The following is a 15,336-nucleotide window of genomic DNA, read 5'->3' on the forward strand; positions in this document are numbered from 1 at the left end:
GGGTTCACGTTCAGTCTCAAAATAACAAAGTTCTGATGCACATTATAAAGCTATTGATAAATGAAAGAGAAAAATTGATGAAATATATATTTTTTACGTCTAGAACAAAACCAAGATCTCAACCATCCCTGAAAAGTGTAATGAAATCTAATGATATAGTACAATGTGCTGATTTCATAATTTTTATGTGATTTTATTTTAGTTGCATTTCATTCAATGTTATTAATTCATCTTTTACCCAAAGGGCTATTGATGCAATTGCTGCAATATGATCGTGCTACAAATTACATTCTTATTACATAATGAGAGTGAACATGTTATAATATTCTAAAGGGGAATACAAGTTGTTAATTAAATCTTATTGAAGAACATGGAAAAAAAAATTGGTTGTACGTTGATGGCTGATGGTTGAACAAATATTAGGAGTGGGACATTGATAAATTTTCTTGTGTATTGTCCCGTGGATTTTCATTTTTAAAATCAATGGATGTATCTCATATCATTAAAGATGTCAAAACATTATGTTTATTATTCATTGATATTGTTGAATGGGTTGATCCAAAGAATATAGTTCATTTTATGACAGATAACACAACAAATTATAAGAAAGCTGGAGAGTTATTGCATGAAAATTTTAAAAATCTATATTAGTCATCTTCTGTTGCACATTACATAAATTTTATTCTGAGAGATATTGAAAGCATGCCTTATATTATGAAACTTACAAGAAAAGCTTCTAATATTATAAATTTTATTTATAATCATGCTTTTATATTAGATTGGTTAAGAAAAATAGTAGATTGGACATAAATTATAAGATCAAGAGTAACCAAATTTTTAAAAACATTCATTACCTTACGAAGTGTGTATAATCACAAACATGATTCGCAAGCATTAATCACTTGCATTAATGCATACACTTATTCAAAGTTATTTAAGACAACGAAGGGAAAGGAGGTCGCCACAATTGTTCTCGATGCAAAGTTTTGGAATGACTGTTTGTAATTTCTAAAATTTCAATGCCCCATTTAGTTCGTTAATAGTTATTGATGTACGTAGATAAAAAACCATCTCTTGGATACCTTTATGATGGTATGCACAAAGATGAAAATGTAATGAAGGCATGTTTAGAAACATAAAAAAATGTGCAAGCCCTTCACTGGTATCATAAAGAGAAGATTGGATAATCAGTTAAGACAGAAGATACTTTTAGCAGCTTATTTTCTCAACTCTCATTTTCAATATGACAAGAAAAATTACTGCAAAAAGTTTGAAGTTATGCAAGGTCTAATTAAATTGATTGGCAATAAAGACATATATGCTAAACCATCATTGACAATAAATGATGCGAGGCTTTTTCGTAATAACTTAGAAATGTTTGGGAATACAATTGCATTAACATTGATAAAAGAAATGCAACCGAGTAAGATAGAAAAATCTTGAGATTTCATTTTAATATTTACTTAAATTGTGATGTTTTTGTCTATAACAAACACATTTGAACAAACTAATGGATGTTTATTGATTTATAGATGAATGGTGGATAATGTTCGGCTCTAGTGCACCAAACCTACAGAAAGTGATGGTTAGAATTCCTAGTCAGCCATCATCTTCATCAGGATGTAAAAGAAACTGAAGTGTGTTTGAGCAGATTCATACTAAAAGTCAAAATCATCTTGAGCACCAAAGACTAAATGATCTAGTATATGTTCGTTACAATCTCAATTTAAGGAATAGTTAACATTTGCAACTACTTTTAAATATCTTTTTAAATAATGATGCACATTATATTTATAAAATTTTTATAACAATTATGTAGGTTGCAACTAAAAAAAAGTTATGATCATTTGGACTACACAAGTATTAAACTTGTTAACTTTTGGATCCTTAATGATGAGTCAACTCCAAAATTGCATTCACAAGACTTGAAGATAGAAATTTACAAAAACGATGCAATTTCTATAGATATTGAACAAAATATAACATCAATTTGACCAACCCCAAGTAAGTTGAAGATTAACTTATATCTTTTTAGTGTAATATAAAACATAAACGTATTATTTCACATTAACGATTTGTAGATGAAGACAACTTAGCTAATATATGTGATGGAGATGACATACTTCCATATGAGGATGTTGAAGCATTTAGGGTGTAAGATTTTGGTGAAAGAGGATTTGTGAACCCATAATTTGATCACATAAATTTAGCGAATGATTATCAGATTAAATAAGAGTGTTTTTAGTTTTGAGTTTTTTATATAAACTGATATAAACAATTGAATGACAATTATTACTTTTTTGTCTCTATGATATGAATTTGTGACTTTATTCTCTATATGTTTTGAGTTTTTTTATGTTACTTATATTTCATAGCCATTAACTAATAATCCATTCATTTTGAACAGTTTCACATGCTAAAGAAAGAGAACTAAAGATGATATGCATTCCTCAACCCAATACACAATAGAGGCTCTACAATAGGTATGCATTTCTCCCCCATTGCAATGTTGTTTAGTCATCTTGTGCGAGAATCGGGAGCCACGGGATCGCTAGACCACCTCATGCAGGAACTTGGAGTCGTAAGGTGTGCCGTTTAGTAGTGCTATTACTATTAAAGTTACTTGTCATTTATTATATTAATTATAAATCCTACTTTAAGTTATTTGTGAAATATTTATTTATGTTTTCTAAACTTAATTGATGTCACATTTATGTTATGTGTTATTTGTTTATGTTTTGTAGACTTGATTGATGCTCACCTAAGATGAAACTGTGTTATTATAGAAGCAAATAATTCTTATAGGCTAATGTGGAGGTCAATACAATTTTGTTGTGTTGCAAAATTAGTCTATTTTGAGTTGTCACATATGCTTAATGAATGCCAAAATAGTGATGATCAATCATTTCAAATTTTTTGATGCAAAACTATTTCTTAAATTCAAGCAAGTTAGAAGAAATGCATAGGGGTTAATTTGAAAACATTTAGGTGCTTTGATATGCAAATGGAATTTAGAGTGAAGGTAGTAAGTTTCAATAAAATTCATAAGAGTTATAGAATGTTAAATGGTTGCGGAGGTGAAGGTGATTTTATTAATTTTTAATAATATTATTATTTATTAAGTCATCAAGTTCTAACCCGGTTCGACCGATCGAACTGTGAATCCCTACTTTCGATTCATTGTATGGTTCGATTTTCACAACCATATTATTCATATGATTTCTTAGTAAGCCGACATCTGATTTTTTTTCGGATGTAAAATATAATTTTTTTTATCATTTATATTGTGAACAATATTTTATTAATAATTATATTGACCTTACGAATTTTGGTGTTATGTCTAAAAATAACTCAACTATATCTATGGTATTATTTAAGATTTTATTTGATTTTATCAATTTATAAAATTAGTATTTTAATTTTAAAAATTATCATAATTGTTTATCCACTTCCATCAACATTAAAAGTCATTATCTTTGATTTTTAAGGGTAGAATAAAATTTTAAGGGTTAGAATTCAAAGTACAAATTTTTTTTTTAATAATTTTATTTTAAATACATAGAATTAATCATGATTTATTACTTTTTGAAACAGATGTCAGCAACAAGTCAGAAGAATAAGACAGACTCTAATCAAAGAAAGACACCCTAACTTAACTTATCAAATATGTACTGAACTTCGGGCAGAACTAAGGGCGCAGCTTCCCCTCTAGTTTATTTGGGCGTGAGGGACCGCTAAAGTAGGACTTGGCTTTGATTTTGAACTCAAACTAATTAACCCTACAGCATCTATCTATCACTGAACTCAATTCAACTGCTGGAAGAAAGATTATCTACTTATTAGACTTCAGGAGCAAGAAAGAATAAATTTTATTATAACTCTTCATTTAGAATTGTATTATGTTAAAAAATCTCCATGAAGCATATATAAGTTAATGTGATAACATGTGCGCATAAATACTCATTCATTTTCAACTTATTTATATTACTTTTTTTTAATTCTATTTATTTTCAATTATTTTTTAACTAAAAGCAAATAAACTTTATCCTTCAAACGCTCTTTAATTACATATTAAACAACTAAAACATTAATCGACCATATATCTATAATTGACAATATTTCTACACATTTATGAATAGTTTTCAGGCAAAATTAAGACAAGGATGTTTTATTCAATCTGCTCAAGAAAGTCGCACACACAGGGAGCTCAAGCCAACCTAATCAATATAAGATGGTTAACTTGCAAGAAGATGGTCGCATATTACAGATACCCAAACAAACATAAACAGCAGAAATTGACTGATCGTCTTACCAGTGATTCCAGGAAGAAAGGGGAGGAGTCTCAGAGTTCTTCCAGGTCTGCATTCCAGCGCCATATCTATCACCTTTCACAGCGTCTTCTGAAGCAAATGATTCAAGTTCAGCCAATTCTTCAGGCGTAAGCTTCACAGAGAGTGCACCAACGTTCTGGTTGAAGTTTTCGATCTTTGTAGTGCCAGGAATGGGGACTACATCGCTTCCCTGGTGATGCACCCAAGCCAGTGCAAGTTGTGAAGGAGTGCAACCCTTTCTTGATGCGATTTCCTTCACTCTCTCGAAAATTTCAGCATTTTTTTCTAAGTTTTCAGGTTGAAATCTTGGCAGCGTCTGCAATTTGTTACTTAGTTTTAGAAATACTTTCACCTCGAGCATCAATAAAAAAAATGTCTCCTAAGAAAATTTATGATGAAGTATTAAAGTCGCTACAACAAAAATACACTTCGAGAGGGGAAAGCATGTTTAAATCTCATGGTAAGATGGATGAGGATTACGACATGCAACATACTTGTAGTTTTTGTTAATTATAATTATGGATCAAATATTTAGCTGTAATTAAGTTCTATTAATTTGTACTAGTTTGTTTTATTTTAAAACATGTTGTTTAAAGCTAACAAATTTTCTTTCTTTTAGCTTCTTGTGTAGCTTCTCTTGTATGTGGTTTGGTTTTCATGCTTTCTTCTTAATATAAGCAGGTGGGGCCTTTGCAAGAAAAGGAAGAAGAGATTGATCAGATGATTTTGCTCCTTAAAATTTCTTAAGATTAAGAACGTTTCTTGTATGGAATAGGTAACCTAGATCTATCTTTGTTCATGCTATTGTACTTCATTTGTGCAAGTTAATAATAGCTGCTAGTCCACTTTCTCTCTGGGGATGTAGTCACCTCATGCCGAATCATATAAATCCTTGTGTTCTTTATGTTTGTTGGCTGTTTTTAATATTCTTGCATATATCTTGTAATACATTGTATAGCTGGTGGCTGATTTTATGATTCTTTGTTTTACATTGTTTATGTTCAAATTTGCAAGATTCTTAGTTAAGAGAATTATTGTTTCGGTGATAGAAGTTTGCTCTTATGAATGTTGGCAAGAAACCTTTGCTTAGTTGTTCATATCCTATTGGCTATAGCTATTATTTGTAAAAGTAAATAAATAAAACAAGTTTTGATTAGAAGCAAGATCATTTTAGTCATAAGTTTAGGCAAGTTTTAGTGAAGAAACGTTTCTAATATTCTAATTAAATGAAAAATTAATTGGTAACTTGCTGATTTTTTATTATTGTAATTAAATAATTAATATAATCTTAATTTCACTAGCATGTGTGTTTTGTTCTAATTGTAGGCAAATTTGGATTTCAATAGTTTAAATAACTCAATTTAAAAAAGATCCTGAATCAATTGGGCATTTTAAAGTCTCAAAAAGGTTTAACAGTTTTTTTATCAGGAAAGGGCATTCTTCAACAAGAGAATCATGGAAGTTTCTTTGCATAACATAAGACTGTAAGAGTAACTTTGATGTAGTAGAAATGCTACTGATAAGGCAAAGTTTTCACCCCCTCTGCATATCAAGAGGCGGGTGGAAATTCGTCAATACACTACCTTGAAAATATTTATACCAAATGCTTTTCGTTCCATATAGACTAATTTAATATTCGTTTTCATAGTAAAGGAGTTCGGCAAGAAACATGCTTAGATAATCTTTGGGTTGATGCGCAGTTAAGTAAAAAAAATGATGGATATCCTTCCATAGCCTGCAACTCTATACAGAATTCTCCTTCGAATAACCTAAACAAAGTTGAATCTCAATGCGAGAGCAACTGTAAATGGCATATTAGATAATCTATGGGTATCAGTGGTGCTGGAGACTTCTTAATTTTTATACTTAGATCAACTAACAAGAGCATTCTAACATGTTAATCAACAACTAGCACATTAGTCCAGTTTGTAATTATTTATTAAACTCTAAAACAAACAGTCAAATTAAAGAGAAATGTACATTTTTCAAGCATGAATATGCACCTTGCGGAAGTCATGGCTTGATAGCTCATCAGCTACCTGCGGACCATAAGAGAAGAAGCCCCTCCCAAGTGGGCTGTATGCAACAATACCTATTCCAAGTTCCCTGTTACGTAGATAAAATAGAGAGATAGTTTAGGGGAAACAATATCATTAACACCCTACGCCATTCCAATAATGTCTAATATATATAAAACAAACCTGCAGGTAGGAATGATATCAATCTCAACATCCCGTGACCACAAAGACCACTCTAGCTGCACTGCAGAAATTGGATGAACTGCATGTGCCCTCCTAATTGTTGAAGCAGAAGCCTCAGACAATCCTATATATTTTATTTTTCCTTCCTCAACTAGCTTCTTAAGTTCTCCCACCTTAAGATTAAATGGTAAAGTTGGTAACTTGGTTTTAGTGAACAAAATCCTTCTAAAGTACAAACATATCAAAGAAATGCGCAAAAAAAAAAAAATTATTTCATGTACTTATATATATTATCATCATCATTAATCGTATCATTAATTTGTGGTTTAGGCATGTGAGCTTATATATGTCAGCATAAATATCATTAGCTTATATAAGCTAATATAAATGTACATCAAGACAACATCAATCCACAATAATTATAAATAAATAGTAAAAAAATGTTGTGAAGTAATTAGAAGCATGAGCATATTAATCTGCATCATTCTAATGGTATATTGAAGTGTTAATAATCATTATATTTAAAATGCCTAAGTTAATAAAAAAGGTTTATTCAGTGCTAGAGCCCTCACCAAGGATCTAAGGAGGGAATAACTTTACCCTGGAATCTCCCCAAGCCAATATGGCATGTCATTAAAGTGAAGTTTGAGGGAATAAAGCCCAACCACTATTATCTACAACGTACATTACAAATTAATATTCCAATGCTCCATGGCTAACCTATTCTTACATCCAACCTTTCAAATCCAGATTGCATGGCGCACTTGAAATTAATTGAAACCAAGCCCATTATCTACGTATTTCATATGGCATTGTTGCATATATGCCGAATGCACAGTGTCTTTACAATCATTTTTTTCCTTGTAATGTCAAAGGATTGAACTTTAGCTAATTATCAGCCACCATAAATCAAAATTTTCTATAAAACATACATTTATTGAATTTTATGATAACTAAAACTAGTACTTTCCGGTCAGCAAAGCTAACCAAGAGTTCAATATCAGAGACTAGATTCCTTAAAAAAATGCGTGCCCTTGAACAAAGCATGATTAATTATGAAGAGTGCTCTTGTGTCAGGACCAAGTGTTTTCTTTAGTAAATGTGTTAGCTCGTGAGCCAGCTCGAGCTCGTAGAATAAAGCTCAAGCTCTAGCTCTAGCTTAATCAAGCTCAAGCTCAAGCAAGGTAAATCAAGCTTAACTCAACTCGTTTATAGCACTAATTATGGCACTCGGCCTCCGAATGTTTCAACCAGTTAATTAAAAAACATAAATAAATGTTTTAACCAATTAATATTTTGGAAGGAATTATTTCCACTATAGTAGTTTTCCTTAATATTGGCCGTGAAAATAAGACACAACACAATAGATGTAATATGTATAATTTTGTCGTCTAGTTGTTTTAGTTTTGTTGTTTATTTTTTAATTTCACTTAAAACAAAATTATATTTGGTTGTGTATTTGTTTCATGTTTTCATAATGGATGTTTTGGAAACAAGAGAAAACATCAAATATGCTGTTTTCAATATTAATTTATTTCCAAGAAACAGCTAATAAATATGTTTCCTAACATACGTAGCTATTTTTGAAAAAACAAAATTATAAAACGAACAGGCCCCTAGATTTATTTTTGTTTTATTTCTTTTGAAAAACATGTACTTTAGGAAAAAAAACATATTTAACAACTATGAATAACAGAGAAATTTGCTTAGAGATAAAAAAGGAATAGGAGATTACTTTTCCTATTACTTTTTTTTTTTTGGCATTTAGGCCAATTAAGGGTAGACTCATACACACATCGTATACACAACACTCGAACCCAAGATCTCTTATTGGTAGCCTAAGCTACCAACCAACAGACCAAGATGAGTTGTGTATTAAGAGATTACTTAGCTAATCTACTTTTAGTACGAGACGGTAGATTTCATAAAGTAAAGCACAACACAGACACAGAGATTAAATTGATTCAGTTATGTGACCTTAATCCACTGTGAAAATTGAGAGTGAGAATTGTATTAAATCATAGGAGAAAAGTACAAGATTGTAATTGCAAAGAGAGCCGAAAGAAGTCGTTATAGAAAACTTTTATATTAGAAGAAGTCAAAATGGATCCCGGCCTCCAAAAGACTTGTAAGAAAGATGAAGGAATTAGTCCAATCTTTTACTTTGGGACTTCAGTAAAGTTTAGGATGTCTTTATTATCCCAATGGAATTGGGCTTATATACTCAATTGTATCGGATAGTTTTAGCATACCCGGTAGAGTCGTATAGTTTTTGTACACTTGATAGACTTGCATCGGCTCTGTATACTCATTGGAGATAGGCAATCTAAGCATGCCCCCATTTAGTTATAAAAATATAAATACACCCACCTAAGATTTAGTTAAGCCCTGCATGACTGTAACTCAATCTTTTCGGGACTGTGATAGAATCATAGAATACATCAAGAATTTTGATCATCCTTTAAGACCATTCGCGAAGATCTCACTCAATGATCATAGTTCGTTATGGAAGATGTCAAGATGAGTCCACCAAAGATTAATCGAACCCTTTTGAGATGCATCAATGATGCATATAACTTAATTCTTAACACTCTGAAGATCAAGTCAACCTCAGACTGGCCTTGCCCTATCACGTACAAGAACTTGCTAAGGCTAAAAAATCTAACTTGAGAAAGATGAACCATGTTTGAGGTGCAGTACAGACGGTACAATCTTAGAATTACAAACACTATGTCCACCTTGGACTTACTTTGCCCTTCCAAGGTTGAAATTACAACCTTGCCCAGGGTGGAAAATTGAGCTTGTGATTGTTGGACCTTTTTTTGAGGTGCAACATAGATGAGCAAGACCTTACTCAAGATTGTGAAGACAACCTTAGCCTTCCAAAGTCAAATTCATGACCTTGCTAAAGGTGGAGAGTCCACTTAAGGGTAAAAGGTCCAACTAGGTATTGTTGAACCCTTTTAAGGGAGTGGGAGTGTATAACCTTACTCAATGATGTGAAGATGTGGTCCGCCCATGGCTAAACTTACCCTTTCAAAGTCAAAGTCATAATATTGCTAAGAGGCGGACATTTAGGCTAAGGATTATAAATGTTGCATGGCAATGCAAATATGAAACTTTTAAATTATTGTCAATCCTAAGCCAATATTGTGGTGTTTAAGTTATTGAACTGAAGTTAAAGGCATCCAACTTAGCATTCTTGATATATCTTTACATGAACGGGAGCTGCCCCAACCATCCCCCCCTAGGGTGATTTATTGGTAAAGTTTCACCAACTATAAAGATGCCATATGTTGATAAACAGATAAAGAAACTTTGATGGAATGATAGACCAAGGAGTAGTAATCAAAATTAACTTAGAGGAGCAAATGATGTGATTGGCTTGAGCAATGAGGTTGCATGAAGATCATGATTGGTTGAGGGGCAGGCATCAAAGTTGAATAATGTAATACAAGTGACATGACCACCAAAGTCATGCAAGAGATGATGTTAGTTGAGTTGTAAGCAAGAGGTAAAGATGTTGATGATGGTTGAGGAGCAAATATTGAGGCAGTTTGAAGAGATACAAGTGAAGATGATGGTTGAGTGAACATAGAGGCGGCGGTGTAAAGAGGTATAGATGATTATGATGACTAAAATGTGATCATTGAAGATGCATAAAGGGGAACAAGAGATAATGGCTGAGAAATAATCATCAAAGATGCATAAAAATGTGCACACAAGGGTGTTAATCAAGGGGCAAGCATTGATGCTACATAAAGAGGTGCATAAAATGATGTCATGTGGGAAGCAAGCATCAAAGCTACAAATAAGTGACATTATTTGTAAAAGAGAGAGCATTGAAGCTACAAGTTTCAATTAAGCTACGAGTATAGGTTGGCACTACAACACCATTGTTATCCCTAAAAGAATTTACTAGATGCTCTCAATAACAAGTGAGCCTCCTATATTGCACCTTAAGACATGATGTCGGGATCAAGAGTTCTCTAATGCTAATGATTGCTAAAACAAGAAGGGTCGGCCCATACAAGGAGGAGAGTTTCAACCTTTCTATATCTCCAAAAGGGGTGGTAGTGCATTGCATAGTGCACAAAGGTCCAAGTTGAATGGTTTGTGTTACACCAATCGATGATAGTGGAATGGATTCCAATAGATGATGTCAATCTAATACATATAACAAAAGCCCTTGGATACCAGTAGAATTTGTGTTAATGGGTTTTCTTGAGCACAATTTTGTGCCTTGCATACAATTAACAAAAACAAGAGGTTGGCAAGAAAACCTAAGGATTGTCCCTATGAAAACCATTCACTGCTCAGGTCAACAATTGAGCTGAAAACAAAAACAAAAGCAATATAGTTTCCACTGTGTAATGAAAGAGCAATGACTCAAAGGAGAACCTTTCTCCCTTCAAAAAAAGAATAGAAAGAATGAAAATTAAACTTATATTACCCCCTTGGGAATTTTTATTAGGGATTACATGAAATGTATTTTCATTCATTAGCAATTATATAATGAATTCATAATCAATATTAATTAGGACATACATGGAAAACTTAAATGTCCCTTGATTAAGATGTTTTAATCCCCTAGTTGATTACATAGTAAAATACCTATTCATATAATTTTTAAGATCTGTATTAGATTAAAAAGTTCCTTGATTGAGGGTATTTTGGTGCTTTGGTCAATTGAATAGATGGGTGGATGGAGGTCTTCAACTCCAAGATTAGTTCCCTTTAAAATCTTCAACACTTCATCCAATCTATGTTGGTATCCTTGAGATTAATATTGAAAATTATTTAAACTAGACAATCAAATTTGCGTCAGAACCCCAAAATCGATCAATTAGATGTGTTTCATCTGCTTGACAGAGGGTTGACAAGCATTCTAACATGATATGATACTATAAGAGCTAAGGTGGTCATCATCTCATTCAATAAACGTGCGGAGATCATTAGAGCGCAATTCTCGACATGGTTAGTTGGTTTCCTGAAATTAATTCAAAGTAGGAGCAAATCAATTTGAAGTAGCACTTAATTTTTCATCTTGAACCAATTGAAACTGCAATTATCTAATTATTAGTAATAATAGCTATTAAATACTATAGTTTGTATCTAATTACTAGGAAAGCTTACAATATCAATGATTAATCAATTACAGTCATCTCATCAACTATTAGCTGCTTAACAACTACAAATAGAAGCACTCTTAAGCCAAACATCACGATAATGTATCAGGATCAAATTGATTTGATCGTATTTTCCATATATCTCTGATTTTGAAACAGATCTTAAAAATCATTCATTTAATCATATTAGAGGAATGGAATTGGTGACTGATTATAGTGCAATAAACATGATAATTGGAAGGATTAGAATCCCCTCAATTGGAGGTGAGCTTAGCTCAAAAAATTATTGTGATTAAATCAGTCTTTTACTCAATATTGACACTAATACAACACTAATACTAAATAACATAACATTAAAATACTAACTCAGGGCACACAATAATTTAAAGCTAAACCAACATAAAAATCTCCCCAACCGGGAGTGGCAGAAGAAACGTACCGTAACTTCGATGGGGACACGCGTGTCAACCCGATGCTGGTAATATAGATCGATGCAGTCAACACCAAGTCTCTTCAAGCTCCCTTCGCAGGCCGCTCTCACATAGGAAGGGTCCCTTGAGATTTCCCTCCTCCCGTCATCATAGAATCTGATTCCGAACTTGGTCGCGAGTTCAACTTTCTCTCTAAGCCCTTCTTTTAGAGCCTACATTGAACAACAATCGTGCAAAGCAATTTGCAAAACCGTCAGCTAAAACACTAAGCACTAAAAGAGGATTATAAGATGCGGATCAAAACCTTTCCCAGGAGGATTTCGTTGGTGAAGGGTCCGTAGACGTCGGAAGTATCAAGAAACGTGACGCCGGAACGAACGACGTGATAGATGAGCGCGATCATGTCTTTCTCCGGCTTGGCCGGGCCGTAGAAGGCGGACATGCCCATACACCCGAGCCCCTGGAGCGAGACCTCAAGCCCTTGCGACCCGAGCTTGACTCGAGGAACGAGAGTGGAGTCGGCCATGGCTTCCCTCTTTTCCAATTCTTGGTTCTACTGCTTCAGATTGTGTTCGCTGTCGCGGGGTACCTCTTCATTCATACTTGGCGTTCATTTCGCGTTGCGATTTTTAAAATATTATTTCCCTGAATTTGCTAAATCCACAATTAATCTAAAAATAAGAGAATATTAATATTTAATGTTATAATAAGATTTATCTTAACTTAAAAATATTTTACAAAAATAATCTTAAATTATAATTAAATATTGACTCTAATATTCTCAGTGACCCACATCATAAAAATCATAAAGTAAGATATTTTATAATGATGAGATGGGCATATAGATCTAATTTTATTTATGAAGTGATATTGAGATTTTATTATATTTCTGGGCTTAGTCTAAGATTTTTAAAGAGAAAAACAAATAAATTATGGCTTAAGTATTATCTTTTATTGCTAGGAAATTACAAAGCGGTTTTTTGGGCTCTTAGACAAATAAATAGCATGTAAAATCATAAATGTAGATATTCTAGACAGACATAATTTTAGAGATTCTAGATAGAAAACCTATTAAGAGTTAACAAATGAAGGGTTTAATGATGTGATGTAATACTTACACTTAATTAATGACCTTTATTTATAGGCAGAGTTAAGGTCAATGATATAGGATGCGTTACAAAAAATAAAAATGGTGTATCAATTATATGAATATAGTCATTCTTATGGCTGGTTTCATTTGTCTATTTGGTAGAATTGTGGACAAGTTATGAGAATTAGACAAATTCCAATAAGAGGACAAGTGCCTTTAACGAGTTCTCTTAGGCTTCATTTGGGACGACTTTCTTAATGCTTCTTAAGGCAGCTTTAAGAAGCAGTAAGAAAATCGTCCCAAATGAAACCTTAATGCGAATCTCTACTATATGAACGAGTACTTTGTATGATGGCCGAGAGTTTGATGATAAATAGCCTTATATGGCATGCAACATATGGTGTTCCTTAGGCAAGTTCAATGCCTAAATGCATAGATCATAATAGGACTCGTTATTCTTGGTGACTTATAGAGCCACAATTTTAAGCAAGTAAGGGCATGTAAGATTATGGGTGACTTGAATGCTTGGCAAGAGAACCTTTTTGATGATCTCAAAAGGAAAGAAATTATATGCCGGTGCACATAAAAAATGATGTTAAGCATATGCATGCATTTAAGTGGAGAATTTATTTTTCTTTTATACATAGAATGTGAAAGAGTTTAATTTTATTTATTATCATCGTTATTATTCCATCACTCCAAAATTCGTTTATCATCATCATCAAACAAAGGGATATGATTAACCTATGAGCCTATATGATTCATATTTAACACATTAGTGATTTGACGATAAAACAATTTTGTATGTTATCATCTAATAATTTATAAGTGCTACAAATTTATTCGATCAACATAATCTTTTTTATGGTGATACATGTGTTTAGAGTTCAAATGGAATAAATTTATAAGTTGGTGTTATGTTATCATCCTTTGCATATATTTTTTTTATTCAAATAGTTTTATTTAGCTTAAATATTTATTTGATATCATTACTTGGATGTATTTTTAGAATCAACTTAATTGATATGAGTTTTTGTAGTTATATAATTAAGTATCATATAAATTATATTTTTGAATACATAATTGTCTATGATGCATACCCAATTATACTGAGAATAATGAGTGAGAATAGAGAAGAAAAAGAGAGTGAGAGAAAAAAAAAAATTAAAAAATGATAAACCCCAAGATTTATACTGAACAAGTTTGAGTATAAATTTTTTTGTAAAATAAGCTCATTCCTTCTTTGACCCCCTATTTTGAATTGGGGCCTGAGCATTATAGAATTGGTCATATACAGATCTATATAAGAATAAACAAAAAAATAGAAAACATGTATAGCTTAATTAGGATGTTCTACTAGTAAAGTTGTCAATCAAGCTCATAAAAAGTCTCTGGCTTGGCAAGTATTGGTGAATAAATAGCTTGTAAATATTTTTGCAAATGAAGTTGCTAGTCTTGAGTTTATAAATCATACTTAATTGCTTGGGATGAGTTCTTAAATCACATTCACCTGATTGTGGCAAGTTAATTTGTAGACTTTTGAGTCTCACTTGAGCTAAACCCAAGTAGTCTGACTTGAATTATCTTGAATTGGGCTAACTTGACTTGAACCCGATTTTTTGAATATTTGGAGGTACATACATAATGCTTAATATAATCTACTCATCTTATAAAATATCACATATAGTATTGCTTATTTCATATATGTATCTACTAGGTTTTTTATCTGGTCATCATAATTATGGCTTTCAAGTATTAGATTATTGATCGCTTTTGTTGTGCATGATTCCTATAGCTTTTATATTGGATTAGTTCATTCGCGGTGAACTTTAAGAAGTAGTCCACAAATATAAGAGGGGCTTTTTGTGTGAAACAAATTTTTGGACATATTTTTTCGAGAAAATAAAGATCATAGATATTTGACCAATTAAAATTGAGTGTGATTTAATACTATAAAAGGGAAATTTGACTTTATATGCATCATAATAACAAAAATTAGGGAAATGTATTTGTTATTATTATTTTTTATGGAGAAATATGCTTGAAATTCATTTTTAGCCAAATTATCCTTAATGGTGATAGTTTTTTGAAGTCGAGCATCTGAAATGAGCCAAATATATTCAAATTTGAAGCTTTTTCAAACACATGTTTGAA

At 32.1% G+C, this 15,336-nt stretch overlaps 1 protein-coding gene across 1 annotated transcript; it reads right to left on the bottom strand.

Moving 5' to 3' along the window:
- Positions 1-4,071: 4,071 nt before the first annotated feature.
- Positions 4,072-12,687, bottom strand: LOC110092331 (probable aldo-keto reductase 2). Its single transcript, XM_028697490.1, has 5 exons — positions 12,397-12,687; positions 12,101-12,304; positions 6,533-6,705; positions 6,335-6,437; positions 4,072-4,647 (listed from the first exon to the last, which is right to left on the bottom strand). Exons 1-5 carry the CDS (start codon positions 12,616-12,618, stop codon positions 4,309-4,311), a joined length of 1,041 nt encoding a protein of 346 aa, XP_028553323.1. The 5' UTR covers positions 12,619-12,687; the 3' UTR covers positions 4,072-4,308.
- Positions 12,688-15,336: the final 2,649 nt, after the last annotated feature.

This window comes from Dendrobium catenatum, unplaced genomic scaffold, assembly GCF_001605985.2.
Source record: "Dendrobium catenatum unplaced genomic scaffold, ASM160598v2 fragScaff_scaffold_943, whole genome shotgun sequence".
Lineage (NCBI taxonomy): Eukaryota > Viridiplantae > Streptophyta > Magnoliopsida > Asparagales > Orchidaceae > Dendrobium > Dendrobium catenatum.

Bases quoted from the DNA above. Each gene is read 5' to 3' on its own strand.
- LOC110092331 (XM_028697490.1), bottom strand. From the start codon at position 12,618: ATGGCCGACTCCACTCTCGTTCCTCGAGTCAAGCTCGGGTCGCAAGGG. The intron at 6,706-12,100 runs GTACGTTTCTTC...TTTAATCTTAAG, and splicing joins GTGTCCCCATCGAAGTTACG to GTGGGAGAACTTAAGAAGCT. The intron at 6,438-6,532 runs GTTTGTTTTATA...TCTACGTAACAG, and splicing joins GATATCATTCCTACCTGCAG to GGAACTTGGAATAGGTATTG.